This window comes from Hippocampus guttulatus, chromosome 16 (genome assembly GCF_054856545.1).
Source record: "Hippocampus guttulatus isolate MCC_2025c chromosome 16, RoL_Hgut_1.0, whole genome shotgun sequence".
Classification (NCBI taxonomy): domain Eukaryota; kingdom Metazoa; phylum Chordata; class Actinopteri; order Syngnathiformes; family Syngnathidae; genus Hippocampus; species Hippocampus guttulatus.
The window spans coordinates 15,010,931-15,033,949 of NC_141276.1; the positions used below are offsets into that span (position 1 = coordinate 15,010,931).

At 42.4% G+C, this 23,019-nt stretch overlaps 1 protein-coding gene across 1 annotated transcript; it reads left to right on the top strand.

The window, feature by feature from the left end:
* Positions 1 to 2,405: 2,405 nt before the first annotated feature.
* Positions 2,406 to 22,139, top strand: LOC147193316 (TANK-binding kinase 1-binding protein 1-like). The gene is made up of 13 exons (XM_086133643.1): positions 2,406 to 2,507; positions 9,595 to 9,835; positions 10,781 to 10,909; positions 14,391 to 14,495; positions 14,585 to 14,735; positions 15,109 to 15,308; positions 16,648 to 16,709; positions 16,781 to 16,887; positions 18,070 to 18,254; positions 18,335 to 18,610; positions 18,700 to 18,780; positions 18,863 to 19,078; positions 20,422 to 22,139. Exons 2-13 carry the CDS (start codon positions 9,605 to 9,607, stop codon positions 20,548 to 20,550), a joined length of 1,872 nt encoding a protein of 623 aa, XP_085989769.1. The 5' UTR covers positions 2,406 to 2,507; positions 9,595 to 9,604; the 3' UTR covers positions 20,551 to 22,139.
* The last annotated feature ends 880 nt before the right edge of the window (positions 22,140 to 23,019 follow it).

Genomic DNA, 23,019 nt, shown 5'->3' on the forward strand with positions numbered 1-23,019 from the left:
CATTGATGAAGCGAGAGGTAGGATCTTTCTTTTGTGTGGGGTGAAGGGGCCGGAAGCAGGTTCCATGTGCCTCAAAGAACCTTTGAAGCACCGTGCCTTGCTTCGGTGCATGGAGATATTTAGATCTGATAACATATTATGGTGATGGGCCCCAGTGCAAAACATTTGTTTGTGGCCAGTGCCCTGCCCTCAACACATGTGCATGCACACATACGTACGCGCAGACATTCGCTTGGACGCACACACGCAGAGAAATTTAAGAGCACCGTCAACATGTATTTTGCTTTATTTTTTGTTGCAAATTTTAATATTGTGATTTGTATATTGAATATAAACAATACCACCAACATAAGATAAGAAAACCTTTACTAGTCTCGCAATGGAGAAATTCCCAATTCACAGCAGCAAAGTTATGAAAGGAAGAAGTAGAACAACAAAATATAGGAGCTGCTGAAAAGGCCGCCACTCTCGCGGCGCCATTTTGAAGTCAAAATAACAAAAATAACACAACACATAGGACACAGACAGTCGTGCAATCTTCACCCCTTTTCTGCATACACTTTGTTGTCTGAAGCAGTTATAGATGAAAGAGGAGAGGATCAAAGTGTCCTTTCACCAGTGGATCAGAGACGACATGCTGAAAATGTGCACACGTCTGCTACAAGCTAAGTTTTGAAAGCAAACACGAAGCTGTAGCGTCCATTGACGAAAAGAGATGAGTTCACTTCTCCTGTCCCACGTAATCCGCTTCAAACTCCAAGCCGCGACTCCCAGTTCCAAATCCGCATCGGCGCTCCGCGCTAACGCTCCTTTCTTCTCATCGTCGGCTCCTCAAGACTTACATCCATCCAGCCGCAGACCGTTCAACAGCACCGATCCCTCCGCTGAACAAAGCGGGGCTGTGAAAAATGCTGCCCATGACAGGCGCAAGACACAAGCGCCCCGGGACTGTCCAGCAACGACAGTCAAATGGCGCCGACATTCCTCCCAGTCAAAAACAGTGCTGGTATACCCATGCTGCCGAGAAGGCGCAACCACCAAGCACAAAGTCTCCTCCTTGATGAATGTCATGGCCAAAAAAACGGCTGCCTACTCGGGCGCCATCTTGACTTCATGTTCCAATACATTATATTCTCTTTTACAACCTTTATATTTGTTTGAATGTAGACAAATGGCTCATTTCAGGTTAGTACTTAATTAACGAGTCTATTTCCGTGGGTTTTTTTCCCTCTGGAGAATGGTCCCGTAGGCCTACAGTACAGTACACAAGCAAGTTGCTATTATATAGCTTTTTGAATTGGCGTCTGGAGGCATGATAAAATCGTAGAGTCCTCGATGTGTAGAGAGAATAGTTCCTGCAACAAGTTCAAAGGTGGGTACAGACGAATGCGTCAAATTATTCTTCTGTGGCGGCAGTGGTGGGGAAGTCTCCTTTTGACCGCCTGGAGTAGCAAGATATGGCAGTAGGGTCAATGCCGCTTCAGTGATGTAACTAGATGGAAAGCTACCACTTGACTCGGGCGGGATGCTAGCTTCTGCCTGGATTTGATACAAAAAACAAGTCTATTTTACTCATTTTAGCATTCACCTCTTCTTGCCTCTTCTTTGCCCTTCCTTTTTTTGCGCACTCCATGTATGTGACATTACTTAGTTGGTGAGAAACGTAATTTTTCTGTAAATCGGTAGTTTTGTCATGTTACTCCCAAGACTGCCGGCAAAACACAAATGGCCTGAATAAAAGTGTTGTTATGGCCACATAATGTGTGAGAAGTGATTTGAAGGCAGCACAACACTTGGGGAATTAATCGCCAATGTGACATGCCATAATATAATTTAACACCAACACAACGTGGAAACATTTCTCGATTTAAAAGTGACAGTGACTAGAAAATTATTTTGTCGGGCTGATCCCATGTTCTGTTGCGCCATTAGTTCCTCTGAACACTAGTTAGCTTACTGCACTTCTGTCTGTTCCCTCTATTTCAAGATATTGACAAAATAAATGTGTTCAGGAATGGTACAATTTTAGTTCAACTTTTATATCCGTCTGGATCTTTTTATCAAAAAAAGTTGAACAGAGGTTTACAACCGCATTTACTCCTTCCATATTTGAAAGTGAACTTGTTAGCGCTTTCAAGTGACGTTTTTCCCCCCAACGTTCAAGCCTCGAAATTCCATTCGAGCAGTTTAACATGGCACAAAGTGCACCTGTCGTTTTGTCACTAAAGGCTGAAAGCATTTTAAACAATGCCTGGAAGCTTTAAGGTGTACAGTTAGGCATACACCTCTGTACTAGCATTGACAACTTTAACTACCGTTCATTTGGTAGCATTTTTTTATACTTGAGTCTCACGCATGAGCAAGTCCCTCCCCCTTTCCATTTGGCTGAGAGTAGGGAGGGGGAGGTTCACTCGCCTCAGCATCCACTGCTGATGTCACATTCAAGTCATGTCGACCCTTCCTCAGCACAATCAGCGCCACCACCTCCACTGCTTTTGGCACCATACGTAAGTAAACAAGCTCGAATGCGTGTACGTCCTTGCTCGAATTTTCACAAGTGTCTGTGTCCACAGTCATAATTTACTGGATGTATCAATCGAAACACAGCTGTGATGAAGTGGGCAGGGTTGAGATGATTTTGTTGCGCAGCGGTCCATGGCGTGAAATCCAGCTCTGTCGGAGGCGAGACAAGTAGCATCGAGGGGGGAAGAAAAAAAAAGCAAAGCAAAAATTGCGATATTTAGAAACCATCGACGGATGCTGATGCTATTCGGCCGAAAATACCAGAGAAAACTATTATTAAATGAGAAACTTGGATTACAATGATAATAAATGTGATGATTTTGTTCGTTATTCATTTACAACCCTGACTCAGTCGGGGCGTGTTGCGTTCACGTGTTGTCGGCCATCTGACCAAATTCTGAGGCAACTCAGAACCTGGTGATGTTTTTGCAAGGACTGCAACAAACTCACCTCTACTTGATGCATGAGAGCACATGCTTCAAATATTCAATTTGTTAGTTGTTTTTCCCTCTTAAATTTTAACACCACACATGTGAAATACACTGTAGTCATCGAAAACTAGAATAACCATTATAGCACATTGGAAGAACTGCACAAATAATAAAGTTCAAATGAAACTTCTATTTAAAAAGATTCTTCAAGCCTAACACGAAGAAGGAAAATTGTTTTTGTTTTGTTTTGGACGAAGTGCAATCGTATTGTAGCTGGAAATTAATGTATCTCAAAATCCAAATTGTATGTAAATGCAAATTGATGTGTTACTTGAGCTAGAACAGCATTACAGTTGAATCTTGGAATTTATGATTGAAGTGGAAGTTGTCAAGCCTGATCACCTTTAATCCAAAAAAACCTTCAACAACAAATTGGCATGCTGTGAATGTACAGTCAGTATCAATTTTGAAATCAAACCCCACACAGATTACATTGCCCTGCGTGTGCATATAAAAGTCAAGTGTCAAAGAGAACAAATAATAAATATGCATAGAAAAAGGCAAGCCCAAGATGGAACAACAGGAGGTCATGAGAGAGATTTGGTTACCAAGTCCCAGGTGCAGATCTAAAAGGCCATTGCAGGCCTGCTCTCTCTATTTCTGACATGTTGAACTGCATCATACTGTAAGTGATTACAGTATATGCATCTAACGTTGACTTCCACGGGCAGATGATGTAATGTTTGCAATAGTTGAGATCACTGATCTGTGAAGTTGGCACTTGGAGACGGCATTCCGCCCTGATCTTACGTGTCTGTGTGTGCCCTCTGTGCTCCCCACTCCGCCCTTTAGACCTGTGCCACGGCCCATGGAATTATTTAAAAATAGGTAATTATAATACTACTACTACGAATAATAATACATCTTTCTTCAGATTGTGCTCTCACAACAGCTGCAGCTGTAACAAGCTGCAGCTGTTGTGACAGCGCTATATAAATAAGAATGATAATAATAATAATAATAATTATTATTATTATAATAATCGGCGGCCTGGCGGTCCAGTGGTTAGCACGTCAACCTCACAGTGCAGAGATCGTGGGTTCAATCCCCGCATGTTCTCCCCTGGCCTGCATGGGTTTTCTCCGGGTCCTTCGGTTTCCTCCCACGTTCCAAAAACATGCATGGCAGGCTGATTGAATCCTCTAAATTGTCCCCAGGTGTGAGTGTGAGCGCGGATGGTTGTTTGTGTCTGTGTGCCCTGCGATTGGCTGGCAACCGGTTCAGGGTATCCCCCACCAAGACGGCTGGGATAGGCTTCAGCACCCCCCGCGACCCTTGTGATGATAAAGCAGTTCGGAAAATGAATGAATGAATGAATGAATAATAAGAATAATCCATCCATCCATTTTCTAATCCGTTTATCCTCACCCTTGCTATGCTGGACGCACAGCAGGACGCAGGGATAAGATAAGCAAACCTTTATTTGTCTCACAATGGAGAAATTCCCAATTTACATCAGCAAAAATTATGAAAGGGAGAAGTAGAAGAACAAAAAGTATAGAAGTAAATATAAATTATAAAATTTAAATATAAGCATATTCAGAATGGGTGAGTGGGGGTGTGTCCGGAGATGAATCAAATTGCCAAAGAAGCGTATTGAGGCTTGCACCTGCATGAGAATCAAGATATGCCAGTGTTAATGCTGTCTATGAATATGAAGCCCATAGTGTTGCTGAGCTAAAAATGGGCTGTCGGAATAGCAGTAATACAGAAGGTTGAGAATTTTGTACTTAGCAGGCTTGTATTTTTATTTGCCAGAAACTGATACATTGACTGAGTATTTCATAATTCAAATCCTGGCTCAACCCTTTCTGCGTGGAGTGAAGTGCTGTGGATTTTAGCCAGGCACTCGTATATGGCAGTTCCAAAAAACAGAGACTGTTAATTGACAATGAGTGCGACTCACCATTTTTCTGTGCCCTGTGATTTACTCCCGACCGATCGGGGCATACCCTTCGTCTCACCCAAAGTCAGCATGAATTGGCGCCAGCTCACCCACAGGATCTGATTTACTGCTGGTAATTCAGACCAAAGTCTGACAGGGACCGAACAGCCTGTATCAGGGATTCCGGTAACCATACTCCTGGAGCACCCCCCACACGACTGAATCCTTGAGGGACGGGTCCCTTCTCCAAGTCCAGAAGCGTATGTAGACTGCTTGGGCGAACACCTGTGCATCCTCGAGGACCTTGTTGAGGGTGTAGAACTGGTCCATTGTTCAATGCGCAGAATGAAAACCAAACTGCTTCTCCTGAATCTGAGATTCAATTTCAATCAGTTTCATTGTACCCCAAAAAATATCGGCTGCTGTGTCCTGTTATTGACAAGAGACCTAAGTTTCTATTTGATTTGTCTCACTAAATAATTAGCAATGATAAATGGAGATTTTTATTTTCAAATCCAACATCTCTGTCCTGCTCACAAATAAAACCACCAAACTTGAGGTGGGTGGTTTACTCCATCTTCTGTAGGTTACACAAGTTGGATGACATCCAAGATTATTGAAGAGCAACACAGCGCTTGGCTTTCTTGTGGGTGTTTTATTTTTATTTTTTGGCTCTATGTTGTGTTTGGAGAATATCAAAGGACGGATGTTTTAAATGTTTTTTGTTTTTACAGGTGTGGGAGGACAAGACTGAGGGTGATGGGAAAAAAAAGTGCATGGCCACAAATCCATGCATGAAAGAATTTTTAAAAAAAATCCTGGCTGTGCTAAATTTCTTTGAGTGATGAAATTTTGGTCTGGCCAGGCAGAGGGGGAAAAAAGCCTAACGCAAGCTTCCACATCTTCACTGATTAATAGTGCCACATCTAACCTGAATAATTCATAAAAATCTTCCACCCTGGGTGAAAATCCAATTTCATTATGAACAAAATAATCATGAGCCAGTGCTGTTCAGAAATACAATTGCCCCTGCTAATGGCTTCTGTTGTTTGAGTAATTGTCAGGCGATCATACCTTTGTCAGTCGTGTTATTGTTGCAGTGTGTCGCAATCTCAGTCCTGACTACGAATCGGTTTGTGTACAGTCTGTAGAGGGTAGTAAATGGCACTCTCATTTTATCAGGAAGGAGATCTTTTTCCAATTGAGTGAGCTCATCTTATTCAATGGATCAAAGGCTGGATTCCCATGATATTGTTTCAGACAAGTGACCCAGTTTTATTTTCTCCCATAGAGACATATTTGAATTTTCATCACGATAGTGTAAGAAGGACAGACAAATGAAAGAAAATACAAAAGCTGTCAAGACTTGGACAAAAATAAGCAGACACAGCGTTGTTCGATGGTGCAGCTCTTAACAGTGTTAGCTTAGGCCTCTTTGGTAGAAATAATTAGATCGGTGACTTGAGCTAGGCTGTTCTGTTGCTGTGATCTTTCCTCCCATCGTCTTGTCTATCTGCGTTCTGGCACACAAATATCGACTTGGAGCCGATGAAGACCGTAGAGTCACACGCAGTCACATGGGCTAGGCAGTTGCAGAGGAAGCATTTGGGATGGCTTAAACCACAGGTGTCAAACTCAAGGCCCGGGGGCCAGATCTGGCCCGCCATATCATTTTATGTGGCCCGCGAAAGCCAATCGAACATGTCAACTTCTACCATGATTGCGAAAATTTCAACTTCTCCAATGTAATATATAAGGGAGATATTGTAAACATTTTTTTTGTTACCAAACCTCTCATTACAGTAACTTAAACAATCGTTGAATCAACCATTATTCTTGACGTCTTTAAATGCTTTCACAGCCATAACAGCCCTCCAAGGAAAAGGGTCACATCAATGTGGTCCGCAACAAAAATTTCAAAGGTTTCTTCCAAACCTTTTTCACACCTCAAAACTAAACAAATGCTACGTAAAATTAAGGTTTCAATGCAGAAACCGCGAACACCATACACAGTTTAATCTGGCGTCAAGTCACTGACAAGCCCATTCGTATTTACGTCATCACAAACTTAAACAGTTATCCATTTATTAGTCACATTTTCAAAATATAAGAGATGACTAAATTAAAAATAAAAGTCTTCAAGATTATTGCTTTCGAAGAAACATTGATAAATGCAGAGAGAGTGGATCTGATTAGATTTATTTTGTATTATTTACATATCGTTGTCCACATGCCAGAGTGGGTTTTCTCCAGGTACTCCAGTTTCCTCCCACATTCCAAAAACATGCATGGCAGGTTAATTCTGTACCCGGTGATAGGACGGCCATGGTCCCGATCTTCGACTGCCGCCCTGTTCACTATGCACCCGATCCCTTTAGCCCTGACCACAGGCGGTGAGCCCCTGAAATTGAGGATCCACATTACCACTTCAGGGTAAGCCATGGGTGCAGGCAAAGCCACCAGGCGATCGCCATCGAGCCCCAATCTCGAGGGCTGGCTCCAGAGGGAGGCCCGGTGACCCATGTCCGGGCAAGGGGAAAAGTCTTTAAAAAAAAAAAAGTTCATCATATGGGGTTCTTGTTTGCCCTGAGTGACCCTAGTCAGAGCCAAAAGCACCGGGCAAATAAACAAATACGAAGCTTTAATTGTCACTGTCATTAAGCATTAATTTAACACCATATTTAATACTGTCTTTATAGATTGCTGCAGAACTGCAATGCATCACACTGAGAGCTGAGCCTAAAACGTTCACTCTTTCCGGTAACTAAATGAGGTCATACGGATTAAGTTTTAATTATTCTCCCATCCATTCATTTTCTGTACAGCTTGTCCTCATCGGGGTCACAAGTTGGCAATTTAGAATCTTCAATGAACCTAACATGCATATTTTGGGAATGTGGGAGGGGAGGAGAGTACCTGAACAAAACCCACACAAGCAGGGAATGGACTTCACCCTGGAATCCTGGATTTTTGTGCAAGACTGAAGGGGATTATTATGTGCAATATAATATGTCGCCCCATTAATGAATGAAAAAAAAAACGTGCAGAAAACATATGGTCATGTTCTAATCTGCCCTTGGCTTGCATCAAGTATGTGTAGTGCAATAATGCTGACTGAAAGTGGAGCAGGAAATTTAAAAAGGAAGGAAGGAGGCAATGCACGTTTGCAGTGTGTGGGCTGGAAGTGGATATGTGAGAGAAAGACAGTGTGGGCTGCGGGAGTGGGAGTTCTGCACAAGCCACATGCATAGTTTGACCTCTTTCGCTCAATGGCTATTGTTGTTTTCGGCAGTGTGTACGCACACACGTGCTGTTGAATGGGTATCTTTTGGAAAAGTGGACATAGTTGTTCAAAGTCTAATCTGAAAATTATTTCATCCATTCATTTATTTTCCGATCCGCTTTTTCCTCACAAGGGTCGCGGGGGCTGCTGGAGCCTATCCCAGCTGTCTTCGGGCATTAGGCGGGGGCCACCCTGAACCGATTGCCAGCTAATCGCAGGGCACACATAGATGAACAACCATTTGCACTCACAATCACACCAAAGGACAATTTAGAGTGTCCCATTAACCTGCCATGCATGTTTTTGGAATGTGGGAGGAAACTGGAGTACTCGGAGAAAACCCACGCAGGCACGGAGAGAACATGCAAACTCCACACATGAAGGCAGGAACCAGGATTGAACGCACGACCTCTGCACTGTGAGGTCAACACACCAACCACTGGACCACCAGGCCCCCCCCCCTGAAAGTTATTGAAGAATGGAATTGATCCATTCTTGAAAATCAGTGGTTCAAAACCAAAAACGGATTCTCAGATCGGATTAGATGATGCAATGTAATGTTGGTTTTGATCTGGCTCAAACCCTCAGTTTGTGTTGTTCAAAATTTTTTTGCCAGCAGTTAAGTGGATTCCATAACAAAACACGATTTAAATTCAATTCTTTCTAGTCAAATCAATAACCTTTATCATGTCCTAGATATCCAATAACAGTATTTATGTATATTTTATTCAAGTAATTTTCAAACCATACATTTAAAAATGTTGACTATAACCGTTAAAGTTGAAATAAAATAATCCTTCAAAATCCTCTTAATTCTTCGTGCACCCTGTAACCTGATAACATGATAAGCTGTCCACTAGAGTAACCGCTGTACCTGAAAGGACTAATTACCTCCAATTGAAAATTGAATATTTCCAGACTGAAGATGAAAAATGGGGTGCTGAGCGGGTACTGAAAACATGTTACCTTCATGGAAGCCCGGCAGGTGAACCAGCACACACTCGTTTAAAATGTAACTGCATCTTTCGAATAGATTTTTAGCTTAAGAGCCACAAAATGAAAATTCACTTTCACTTAACAATTCACTGGGGTATGAGTAATTTTGGCCTACTGTACTGGCGCGACAAGATATGATATGATGATGATTTTGGCCTTAACCGTATATCCTGGTTTTGTTTTGAAACTAAGGCGGGTGAACCCTTTCATGCATCCTGTAACCTGATAATATGATAAGCCGTCCACTGTCGTGACCGCTGTCCCTGAAAGGGTTGAACATCAAAAGACTGACTTTATTGCCTGCCTATACATTGAGGCTCCACTGTGCGGTGAAGAATACAAAGATACAGCGACACGGCTTCTTCCCAGTTGTGTTTCTATGAGTGAAACTGTGTTTTTATTTCCTTCTCTTACAGATAATTGTTGATGGAGGTATTTGGCACAGCAGAGCTCGGGCTGTTGGGAGGTGGCGAAGGGCTGCGAGATGATATAGACATGTCAGCGATTAACTGGTCAGCGGATCATCTCCAAGATGATATGTACCCAGCGTCGGGATTGGCCGTGGCCGCCGCATATCATGACATTAAGATCCGTCTTGCCAGTTTGGAGAGGGAGAACAGCAGCATCAAGAGAAAACTCAAACACTACGAAGTCAAGGTGCAGAACTTAATACAGTGGTACCTCTACCTATGAACATCTCTTTATATGAAATTTTCAAGCTACGAAACGCCTCAACAGGAAAATATTGCCTCTTGTTACGAAAGGAATTTCGTAACAAGAATATTACTGAATATTATTTACGTAATAATTACGTAAGAATATTACGTAAAAAATATTACTGAGCATCATCCTGGCATCCCATTGGCTGAGAGGAACCTCTACTGTATATGTCCAATTGTGTAGATAGATAAATAGATTGATACGTGTCTACGCTGCGTCCTCGTCATTCACCCCTCGGGCCATGTGGTGTTCCAATAGTTTTACGTAATTGTGAATCACCCAGAGAAAGCATTCACCAGTCGGGCGATCGCTCACTATGCTGATGTTTGCCTGAGACATTTTCGAAGGATTGTTAAAGGCAGACAAAAGCAAACGTCCTTGGATCAGTTCTTTCCAAAACCCAGAAAAAACCCACTTCTGAGCAAGAACATGGACTAAAGAGAGCAAAAAAAAACCCCGATGGGGACGCAATTAAAAGTTAAATGACCATTTTTATTCTTTATTCTTTGTTTTTTACATTATGCACAACTCTCATTTATTGTGCAATAATCTAATTGTAACATGTATTTGTTACATATTTTGATGCATTTTTATGCTTTAGAAAACATTTATGTCTGTCTGAATTTTTTTGGAAGGGGGTGGAGCGGGGGGGGGGGGGGGGGGTCTTGGAACGGATTAGGGCATTTACATGGAAAATGCGTCCCTACTTACAAAAATTTCTAGTTCAGAAATTTCTTCCAGAACCAATTAATTTCGTAAATTGAGGTACCACTGTTCACATACTGTACACGGAAACACACTGATATATTGAATGTATTACCTTTATGCCAATTCATTCAATCTTCTTGTTTTGCTCTTTCAATATGCTCTAATTGCATATAGTTTCCGATGATCAATACATTTGGAGAGGAGAGAGTGTACTTTTCCTGTCAACCCATCGTTAAGGATAACAACATCGTCCAATCGCAGACATCCAACCTGCAGCACAGGATCAATTCTCTCACTCAAGAGGTACAGATGGCTTACAATGTTATGACTACCAACAAATACGATTTGAAATTCAATCTGAATTACACTGAGAATGTTTCACCGGGGGTAGTTGATAGAAAATTCTTCCCATTGCCCTCATTTCCCCACTATGTGTTTTTTGCGTTGCTCTACGTGTGTTAAACCTAAAAGAGAAATGATGATGTCAGCATTTCAGTAATATTTTAAAAAATCTGAATGCAGATGAGCAAGTGACAGTGTTGTGCTTCATCATGAGGACCCCTTGGCATTGGATCACTTCCCACTCAGTTCTTCCTTTTCAAGTTCCTCTTTACATTGTGATTGATTAGTGTGCAGTCCAGACGTTGACGGCTGCCTGTCTTGCTGACGACTCACGGAAACACATCCTGCCTGTCCTCATGTGTTTGTTCGCGGAGCTCAATCCAAGCGGGGTTGCTTCCATTGACTATATATGGAAACCCTTTGCGCTTCCTGAAGAGCAGATGACGATATACACTAAAGTGCTGTAATCCACCAATGAACCAAGAAGTTAGAAGATGGAGGACAAGTAGAAGATGACGACTAGCGTTTAGTGACAGGAGTAGGAGTACAAGCGACTTGGATTGGATTTTACCCTTGGCTACAATGCGGAGTGGGATTCTGGTTCAGGCAAATCATTTTAAACTTTAAACAACAACTTTTTTTATATTTTAGAAATTAAAAGAGCTGCAGGCAGCAACCAGCCTGTCCCCACTGTCCCGCAAAGAAGTGTATGTTAAATGTATGTGAGTGTATGTGTGTGTATAAAACTCTTTGGTCACAAACCGCATGATGTATATACACTGATAGATCGCGCACTCCATTCATCATTTTAAACGAATTCAATTTTTCATCTGTTGGACTATGTCATGTTTTTTTGTTTTTTTTTGGTGGTGGGCGGGGTGGGGACTGACAATGGATGGACTGACAGACCGGTGAAATTCACTGACAGAAGAGCGGTTAAAATACCATGACGTACTCACCGACTGGCGATTACAATTTGGTTCAACTTGGAAAAAAAATGACGGACTGAAGAAATAATTTAAAGGGATACTTCACATATGTACGCCACTTGCAGCAGTAACAAGGTCATACTTTGCCTATAATTACTTTGATGACTGCATTATTTTTCGTGTACATATAAGAACTTTAAAAAAATATTTTAAAAATAATATGGCTGGCCGCCAAGTTCATTAAACACATTACTAGATAAAATTCACATGTGTCAACTTTGGAATAGACTGCACAATGATATACCCACACAGCTTCGTCGAATGGATAGAAGCCATATGGTTTTCAGCCAAAATCTGTCATGATTCAGTTTAGGGACCAACAGGTGGCACTGTAGGGCTCCCCCGGCAGCTGCACACCTGTTGGTCATAACTAATTAAGGACTCCCAGCCCGAACACTCGGTGTCGGGTCATTGTTTGCTTATTGCTACTGTCATGTGTGTTGCTGTTTGCTCTTGGCTTCGGTTATGTTTAGTTCATTATGTTTTAGCTTTAGTCATGGTTTTTGTTTGATACTTTGGACTTTGTTTGTTTTGGATTTAGTTTTCTGTTTTAATGCAATTCACCAAGTAGAACCTGCTCCTCCCTCCTGCCTGCTTTTTGGGGTCCACCACCACCTTGCTACGTGACAAAATCACGAAATGAGTCTACCGAGTGAGACTCTGCTTTTAAAGTGAACGATGCAGTGCCGGATGGTTTTCTTGATGTCACAAAATACATTTTGGAGAACACGTAGACCAGGAAGTACAGCAGACATGGTGCTTATTTGCCACGCATGGACAATGCTAGAATTAATACGTCTTACTACCTTAACAGAGTGCTTCTTTGGTTGGGTATCTCAGCGGTGTAATTTACTTGTGTGGCTCCGCTCGCATTATGGACATAACACCCCACAAGCTAGCGCTTGAGGGGGTTGCAAAGGTTCGAGACTGATTCACCCTTGCGCAGGTCAGCCTGCCTCTGGCTTGTTAAAAATACTCAGCACGGCTTTGGTTTTTAATGTCACTTGCGTGGCGTCTCTCGAACTGTAAATGATTTCTCTTCGCCAATAAAACTTGCATAAATACACTTTGTAAGAATTGTGGAAGAACATGCCAATGTGCACCTGGTTTGTTGTTTCTGATCGCCCCTTTGTATATTTATGCAATACATTATGGCATTGTTTTTCTTTGTGTCCTGCTCGTTGTTCGATTGTATGGATGTAACCGTATGTTGAAAATGTTGCCATGAAAGTGATATCAACATACAGGTTCATTTTTGAGCTAATAAATCACTACCAACCAGGCCGCATGTAAAATTAATGAATCCTTCCGTTAAGTGTTGACATTCATTCATTTGAGGTGTCAATGTTCATTTGATGTTTATTGTAGTATGATCACAGTGACTTTTTTTTTCATCACTCCACCATATGTTATGACGGAGCAAGATTTTATGACTTGACTTATGACCAACTTGAACAAGGTGATGACATGACTTCCCTGAAATTTGTTGGCGACTCAACTCGACTTGCTTGATTTGTTTCCACAATGACTTAGGACTTGCTTGAGAAATCAAGTTTACAACTTGAGGCAACTTGTGCAACTTCCACCTATGCGACTTACTCCCACTTCAAATATTTGCATCTAGGAAATTCCCACTTCGAGTTAAAACCTTCCAAGATGTTGAAAAGAAAATCACGTTTTGTAATGTTCTGAAGGGCCACACTGCCTTTGGTAATGTTCAGCGTGATGAAATCTGTGATTGCCTTCTGCATTCTTGTCACACACAATACAATGTGAAAATAATTCCTTGTCCCTTAAAAGAAAAAAAATCATTTGATGAGTTGGAAAATGTTTTAAATATAATCTCTTCATTTGAATTGGTCTACTTTACTTTCTCCTAAACAGCTCATGAATACTTTGGCAAAAATGTATTCCTAAAATAAATCATTCCGATGGCATTTAAGAGTACACTTGTTATCGGGATTATGACTGAGTACTTGGAAAAAACACCCTCCTCCGTGTGGATCCTATTTAATTTTATTTATAAGCTAAAAGCTATGATGGACAGTCCCTCCCACCCCCTCCAGCCCGCCCTGACAGCACTAGGTAGCTCCTTCAGCCAGAGAATGTTACACCCGCGCTGCAAGAAGGAGAGACACCGCCGCTCGTTCCTACCGACTGCTGTCAGGCTGCTGAATAAAAATAATAATAATTAAATGATGTGAAAAACAATTGTAAATAGCACTGCGACCTTATCCATCTTTGTGTTTCTATATTGCACTTAATTGAACTATGTTTGTTTGTTTTTTCTTCTTCTTCTTTCTTCCTTCGACCCACAATCTTGCTGCTGTAGACTGTAAATTTCCCCAGTGTGGGACAAATAAAGGATATCTTATTTTGAGAACCCCCCTCTTTTTTTTTTTTTTTTTAAGCGCTCAAATCTCTTTCTCTTGCTTTCTGTCTGTCGCCCTCAGCTCCAGAAGAGCAAAGACAGGGAGGAGGAGTTGGAGGATGTCATTCAAGCCTACGAGAAGATTCACCTCGAGAAAAGCAATGTCCAGAGAGATCTTGACAAGATGGTTAAACAAATACGCGCACAATGCAAACTCTGCCTTTTATTGTGGCTCTTATCAGTTGAAATACAATTTCAACCTATTTGACATTTTAGACCGCTCTCGCTGAGCAGCATATGGAGCGAATCTGCAGTCTGGAGGCCGCGCTGAGACAACGAGAGACTTCCCTGCAAAAACTCAATGCTCAACTCCATAGCAAAGATGCACATCAAGGCCAACCGCCCGCAAGCCTGGTCGTACCTCGAGGTGAGTTTGGAGCAACTTCAATGGGCTCCCAACGTCCCATGCGGCATTGATGAATAACTGTTCTGGTCTTTCAATCTATTGAATCAGTGACTTATTGATGCATCGATAAATGGACCAATTGTACCGCCGGTAATGTGGTTTGGATTGGAGGCCGTTTTTTGAGCAATCTCAAGAGGCCCTGTACCTTTGCCGTAGCACAAACGACAATCTGGAATTCGTCTTTCAACCGGAGATAAGAAGTCCGATTCATTTCACAAACGCTCAACAATTTTTAAATCCTATCTGGCAGCATGGAACAACAAATTTTAAACGTTAGCACTGATTGAATTAGGTGGAATCCATCCTCAGCGTTTTGTCCTTGTGCTGTTAAAAGAGGGCCGCTCGCCAACGCTGCAGAGCTCCCGCAGTCTGGACGCGCTCTCGGACCTCAAGCTGCAGCGTCTGGAGGCCGAGTTGGAGGGAGCGCTGCATCAGGCTGAGGGTGCGTGTCACAGAGAGAAGGAGTTGAGAACTGAGCTTCAGAGACTGCAGAAAGAAGTAGTCCAGCTACAAGAATCACACAGACACAAAGAGGTAGGCCATTTAGCACTTTTAAAACTGATCAGGTTGTTTTTTTTAAGAGACACAATGGGGTGTGACCTTAACGGGGATATGAATAAAAAGGAGCATGGAATGCTGTGAATTGGTACTTACAAATGAATTAAACATTTGCAGGAAGATGTATAAGTAAAAAAAATATAACCATACTCAACAGTACTCAGTCTGGGTTTTTTTTCCTGTGTTCCATGTGTTCAAAAATCTTAAGAATAAGAATAAGAAAAACTTTATTCGTCTCACAATGGAGAAATTCCCAATTTACAGCAGTAAAGTTATGAAAGGAAGATAGTAGAAGAACAAAAAAGTACAGGAGCTGCTGTAAAGGCTGCCACTCTCGCGGCACCATCTTGAAGTCATAATAATATAATACAACAAATAACATAAAACAGTCATGCAATCCTAGCCACTTTTCGCTGCAGACGCTTTGTTGTTTGAAGCAGTTCTAGATGAAAGAGGAGCGAATCAAAGTATCCTTTCACCAGTGGATCAGAGACGTCATGCTCAAAATGTGCACATGTCTGCTACAAGCTAAGTTTTGAAAGCAAACAAGAAGCTGTAGCGTCCATTGACAAAAAAAAGAGATTGGCTCACATCTCCTGTCCCATGTAAATCCGCTTCAATTCCAAGCCGCGGTTCCCAGTTCCACATACGCATCGGCAAAGTACGACTGTAGATTCTGCAACTTGTGAATGTCTTTGATTGGGCTTTGCTTTCCACGTTCTGGGTGCTAGCTTCATCTGAGGATATGCTGCGCAGCGGTTGTTGATTGGCGGCCCATTGTTGCACTGGTGAAAATTCATCCATGTGATCTTAGCCCAGTCCATCGGCAAACACTGGGACCCAAAACGGATGGGGCTTATGTATGGATCTGAGAATAGGGGATGTGTCTCGAAATCAGTCGGTTGCACCAGAGGCTTGCCTTTCGGTGTCCGCCCGTCTTTGTCTTGCCTGACTTCACACCCTTGTTTGACGTAAATTAAACGGAAGGGAATGAAGAAAAGCCCCCCCAAAAAAGTGACTGCCACCAACTGCCTCAGTAGAATAGATTCTGTGGATATAGTCAAGAGTGATCAAAGGTTGAAGTAAGAGGAAACCTCTCGGGTCAAGATTTTTAACATTAAGTCAAGTTGAAATTAGTTTGCTCCAAAACTGTGAACTACACCACCCATCAGATTGTGGATTATTGGTTTTAGAAAATAATAGTGGAAAAAAAAAAGTTAAATCCAGAATTCACCCTGCCAAATGTCAGGTGAGAATGTGTATCTCAAGTGATGACTAACTCAAAAATCCTCTTGCTCACATCTCTCTGGAACAGGAGTTGGCCCCACACTGTGAGCACTGCGATGTAGAATGGATCAAGAAAGCTGGGGATGAACAGTAAGCTGTGTATTTTTCACCTCATCGTCGCGGTGCCTGAATATCGGGGCCGTCGTCGTGCTGTGTTTCAGAGTTAACCTTGCATTGGCCTACACTGAGCTGACAGAGGAGTTGAGTCAAGTCCGAAAATTGACAGCGAAACAAAGCGACCTTCTGCGTCAGATCCCACAGGAACCTAGTAGGTGTCTACCACTGCTTACCACACAAAAAGTATAGCTGATTTTCCAAAGTATTTTACAGGAAACATTTTGCATTATGGATGGAAATAATATAGGATGCGTGGGACAAACTCTAAAAAGTAGTCTTTTTTTTTTTTTTTTTTTTTTTACAAGTGTCAGGAGGGTGTAAAATCAGCGTTTCGCAACTCAAGAAGAGCAAGTTTTCCAGCTTTGAATGAACCAAATGAGCATTGAAGCTTGAATAAATACAAATAACAAAAAGGAACGTGACAAAAGGTATAAAGTAAAACCGTGGGTGGAACGCCACGGGAAGAAGATACTAAACTAAACTAAAAAATATATATATATATTTGTGATGTGCCATATGAACTGAAGCTTTGGGGACGTCTTGAGCAAAAATGGGGATGCCAAATGAAGCCCCGATTCCGAGTGTGTCGTTTCCAAGAAAGTCCTTTGACCAATGACAAACTGGGCCTCAACCTGTGCCGATGACGTCAATGGTTGGCAAATTAGGGAGTCACGCTGCGTGAAAAAAGAATGCTTGGAGTGTAGAAGTACTTGTGTAAGACTAGTATTTTGCTTTCAATTAGTGTCTTTGTCTTCAAGTTTGACTCATACTTATTTCGGGTTATTCATAAACACTTGACTCATTATATTACGTTATGTTATTTATTCCATATTTACATTTACACACCTGCTGCTCAATTGAACTGAAATTCTGCTACTTATAATCAACTCGTCACTGTTTAGCCAACAATCTTCATTGTGCGAACACGTATATCTTACTGCTTAGTCTTCATTTTGACATGACTGCCACGTCAAGACAAAGCCAAAATCAAAAACAGAAAATAACACTTGAGTAATGCTTGGGAAACGGAAGATGAGATGTACTACGACAAGGATAATACGGGAACAAGCACGAGGTTAAACAAACTGCTGTGGCAGCGAAAAGCAACAATATCCAAACAATCTACCTTGCTGATTATGATTGCCACTCGGTGAGACACAGGACACTCCTCTCACCGTAAACACTCGAAACTGAAACTGAATGGAAAATGACCAGCAGAGGGCGGCACAAAACCGGACATGACACAAAGTAGTTGTTCTTTGATGTGTTTTTTCTTACCACCACATAAACCAGTTTTAGGTTTATTCACGCTGTATATTTTCCCACTTCCCAGCTGGTCGTCCCCCCTCCGCTCCCCAGCATCTCTCTCCCACATCCCCCCAGTGTACTTCCCTCACCCCTGAGAGACTGCTGCCCTCTTCCCCACCCACCCTGCACAATGGCCCCGCCTCCTACTCCCTTCAGCCAACCAGCAGCAATCTTCGAGCAAAGTTCCAGGGACGCCGTAGTTATTCAGAGGTAAATTATTAGCACCTAACATCTCTGAAGTGTGCTGCACAAACCGTAATGATACTTTTTCATTGTTGTATCTGTGCAAGGTGTCTGACCCGTCAGCGATACAGAGGCTCCCACCTCGCCTCATGAGAGACCCAGTATCCACCCTGCCCAAGCCCAGGTCCCTGTATGGGGAGACACATACTTATGGACAATCCAAATCCCATCTTCAAACTCCTCTGGTGGGCCTGGTCAGACCCGCATCGGCTCATGGAGCTGGCGGGGACCGAAGAGTCAGATCAGAGAGAAATGGGGGCAGCAGTCTGAGCGGCAGTCCTCATCATTGTGCGCTGGATCTGGGCTTCCCTTTGCCTACTGAGGTGTAGCTGAGAGCCTTAATTGAAGCGCAGGGCAGTCGTCGATACTCAAATCATTTATCATGTTCTTCTCTGATGCCCGTCATGTATAGGTACATCATTTCTGTCACCTGGATGATCGACTGGAGCCCACCCCACTGGTGACACCCCCACACTCCTCAGATGACGAAGAGGTGATTACCACTCCAAGTGAATCTTGGTGGCTCCTTATTGCTTTGAAAGCATGCAAGAATTAATATGGTGGTCTTTTTACAGGATGTAGGCACCTACGTTTCAGCAGCCACCAGTCCTCCTCCAACACTTGGACCCTTATCACTTAGGGAAAAAACACTTCACCACCCCTTGTTCTTGTCTCAGAGGAAAGCTGGCCAAATTCCATCATTCTCAGCCCCCGAGGGCCCTACCACGCTCTCCCGCCATCTGCCCGCCTACATGAACACTGAGCATGCTCAGTCATGGCCCTCTATCAATGTGAGTACAAACCAGTATGAAGGGTCGCATGAATTCAAGTCGAAGTCCAATTTATTTATGTAGCTCTTACACGTGAGAATCTCACAGGGCTTCACATGCCCACAGTTGACAAATATTATTGATATCCCCTGATCTTAACACCCATGAGGGCAAAGAAAAAGTAAAAAAAAAAAAAAACCCCATCGGGGGAAAAATATGAAACCTTGAGAAGGGGTCGCAGGTGGGGTAACCCCCTTTCTAGCATGACCAGGTTATAACGGTTGCAGAATGAGCAGCAATTAATGCATCATGTGGTGCCATCCAGTGTTAACTAAAAGAGTCCATTTAATGAGGATTTTTCCATTTGTAAATAAACCGGTTTGTGAGTGGAGATGTTGGAAGAATGGGGTGATGAGTCCAGCGAGATGCTTGGTGGATGTGAGTGCGACATGGGATGTGAATAATGTACAAGTGGAAGTGTAGCACTGGTGGTATAGTTTTAGCCAGGTGAAAGGTAGTCAGAGAAGTTCTTGGGTGGCATCTTTGGAAGAGTCCTGACACAGGTCGGTGGATGGTTGACAATGAGACATCAGACACTGGACTAGAATCTCCTTGGAGCAATTCGGAAATATCAAATCTGTTCCAAGCCATTAAAGATTATGTCATCATAAAACTACCATTAACCGTGGTGGCAATGGAAAGAGTAGCATTTTATCATAGTTATATACAGTAACAAAAGTGTACATTACTCAGTGTTAATATCCCATCGAATAAGAAATAGTCATCCCTGCTAACATGGTCATGAAATTTGGCTGGGCATTTTTGGCACTACAAAAAAAAACTTGGAGAGGAATTGAAAATACCTCAATTGTCATGCAAACATTTAAAGAAACTTTAAAATGAGTCAGGTTGAAGTCAAATTAAGTTTAGATTTGAAATCTTTATACCCAAGTTGGGTGGTCTGGTGGTTGACTGGTTAACGCATTGGACTCACAGTGTGTCTCCCTGTGTGGAGTTTGCATGTTGCCCCCGTGCCTGCGTGGGTTTTCACCGGGTATTCCAGTTTCCTCACACATTCCAAAAACATACGTGGCAGGTTAATGGAGAACTCTAAATTGGTGTGAGTGTGAGCACGGATGTTTGTTCGTCTCTGTGTGCCCTGTGACTGGCTGGCAACCAGTTCAGGGTCTACTGCCCGAAGACAGCTGGGATAGGCTCTATAGCACACTGCGTGACCCTTGTGAGGATAAGTGGACCAGAAAATGGATGGATGGGTATACCCGAATTTTAACCCAACTTTCGTTTATTATTATTTGGGTTTGAGGCTCAATGTTTTTCAAGTCCACGTCTTCCTCTGCCTGCAGTTATGGATGGAGTCCGACGAGAGTGCTGTGCGAAGCTGCCCTCTGTGTCAACTGACCTTCCCAACCGGTTACCCGGACGATGCCCTCATCAGACACATCGACTCGCACTTGGAGAACAGCAAGATCTGACTCTCCCAATGAACACCCTTTCCAATTCGACTTTTTGTGTCTGATAAGTTTTCAGACTTACAGCAATAGTTCATAGTCTTCATTGAGTTTACATACTTTGAACAGGGCTTATATCTTATTATCCAGACTGTAAAAAAAATCTAACCAGGCCCCCTTTTTACAGCAAACTCTCCACAGGTTATTTTCTGGTTGTCAATCTTTTTTTTCCATCTTCTCTTGTCTGTTTTTTTTTTTTTGTACGCCAAGGTCATGCATATACATCAGCGGTGCCCGATTCCAGTCCTCCAGAGCCCCTATCCGGCCTGTTTTAGGTGTCACCTTCCTCCAACACACCTTATTCTCACAATCAGCTCATCAGCAAGCTTTGCAGAAGCCTGACAATGATCCTGATCTTTTGACCAAGGCATGTTGGTAAAGGGAGACATCTGAAATAGGGCTCTCGAGGACCGGACGTGGACACCCCTGATTTCCATTATGTCACCAAAACCGCATTATAATCCACCCTTAAAGAGGAGTGGATTTTATTTTACGGTATGGAAATGCAGATTTCTCTTCCTTGATACATGAAGAGATGTCGAAAAGACGCAATTGCTTCAGGATTTAGAAGTGAAGCTCCACTAGTAGTGTTGCAAGAGTATGAAGAAAGCATTTTTGTCTCTCTAATCAGATTTGTATGGGTTAAGAAAAGTGTGAAATAATGAAGCATTGGAAATATAACCAATAAACAGGTCTGGGCAATATTAACTAGTACATGGGACCAGTATCCATATGGCACCAACGCAAACCAGCTAACTATGTGCAATGCTTCATCAGCAATATTTGTTTGAAAGGAGGGGGGCAAAAAACAAACAAAAACTACAGCAAAAAAATAAATAAATACTTGTAACTTCCACTTCCTTGTGTTGTTAATGAAAGTGCCTTGGTTTAAACTAAATTCACGTTTAGTTGGGAGAAGTAGTTGATATCACAGTGGTATTTGTGCCCATACTGTATATCCACCTCTGACCAAATGGGTGGCAAATCCGGGTCCAGAAATTAAAAACCTTGCCGCATTGTGGCTTTAGCCACACTTGCTTCTACTCAAATGGCAGGTATACAAGCTCCTGTCAGGTGAGTAGAAGCGCCTGTTGGCTAAACCCGGACTGTGGCAGGGTTTTTCATTTCTAGACCTGGAATTGCCACCTCTGCATGAACAGATATTACATCCAAACCAATTGTATAATTACAAAAGGAATTGAATTTGAACATGACCAACTTGTCTTTGTGCTGTGTTCAGTAAAATATTGACAAGATATAAATCATTGCCTTCATGTTTTTAAGATTACGATTTGCTAAATTGTAGACAAACTCCGTCAGTGCTAGAGTAGAGGAAACCTAATTGATTTTTTTTGTGTCAAATTGAGGGATGCGATCACAATTATTTAAAAAATACATGTAGAACAATTTAGTATGTACTTTGTCACAACAATGGAGACATCTGTGCTGAAACAATTAAAGCTTTTTGTTTGATTTATTACTGCTTTTTGTGTTTGTCCTGCCCTTTGTAAGTACAAAATAAATAAATATTGATTAGGTGTCCTGGACACATACATCTGCAGTTCTCGATATATTGCTGATTGAAGTAATAGTAATTTAAAAAGACTGGCGGGGGACTTGTAGCCCTGTAGTACATAATCTCCAATCATTTTCAACTCTGTGATGGCCACACAATTAATCTTGATTCATCCATTTATCTATTTTCAGAACCGCTTTATCCTCACAAGGGTCGCTGGGGGTGTTGGAGCTGATTCCAGCTGTCTCCGGGCAGTCGGCGGGGGACACCCTGAACCGGTTGCCAGCCAATCGCAGGGCACACGGAGACGAACAACCATCCGCGCTCACATTCACACTTCGGGACAATTTGGAGTGTTCAATCAGCCTGCCATGCATGTTTTTGGAATGTGGGAGGAAACCGGACTACCTGGAGAAAACCCACGCAGGCCCGGGTAGAACATGCAAACTCCACACAGGAAGGCCGGAGCAGGGATCGGACCTACGACCTCCGCACTGTGAGGTCAACGTGCAAACTACTGGACCACCGAGCCGCCCCAAATCTTGATTCTTCATTCTGATATTTTTACACTGTGATTTTCAATACCATAGTGGACAACGAAAAATAGTTCACTGTGCGTTAGATTAGTTTGTGGAAATGTATCCTTAGCTCGATACGTGCCCGACACACAACCTTATTTAATCTTTATTTAACCAGTTGTGAGTCAGTCATGTAAATGGCACACTAGAGGTCTTCCATTAAGAATGATTTCAATCATAATGAGTCATGTCTATTTTATGCATGTGGCCCTTTATCACAGAAAAGTCTCAAAGGGCTTCACATGGCAACAGTTATATGGACAATTAACATTGCCTGACCTCGACACCCAGGAGGATGAGGATAAACTCAAAAATTAGCCAAAAAAGTCCCCATGTCAA

Excerpts from the sequence above, each read along its gene's own strand:
- LOC147193316 (XM_086133643.1), top strand. The coding sequence starts at position 9,605 with ATGGAGGTATTTGGCACAGCAGAGCTCGGGCTGTTGGGAGGTGGCGAA. Across the intron at positions 18,611-18,699 it reads GCTTCCCTTTGCCTACTGAG|GTACATCATTTCTGTCACCT; the intron begins GTGTAGCTGAGA and ends CGTCATGTATAG. Across the intron at positions 18,781-18,862 it reads ACTCCTCAGATGACGAAGAG|GATGTAGGCACCTACGTTTC; the intron begins GTGATTACCACT and ends GTCTTTTTACAG.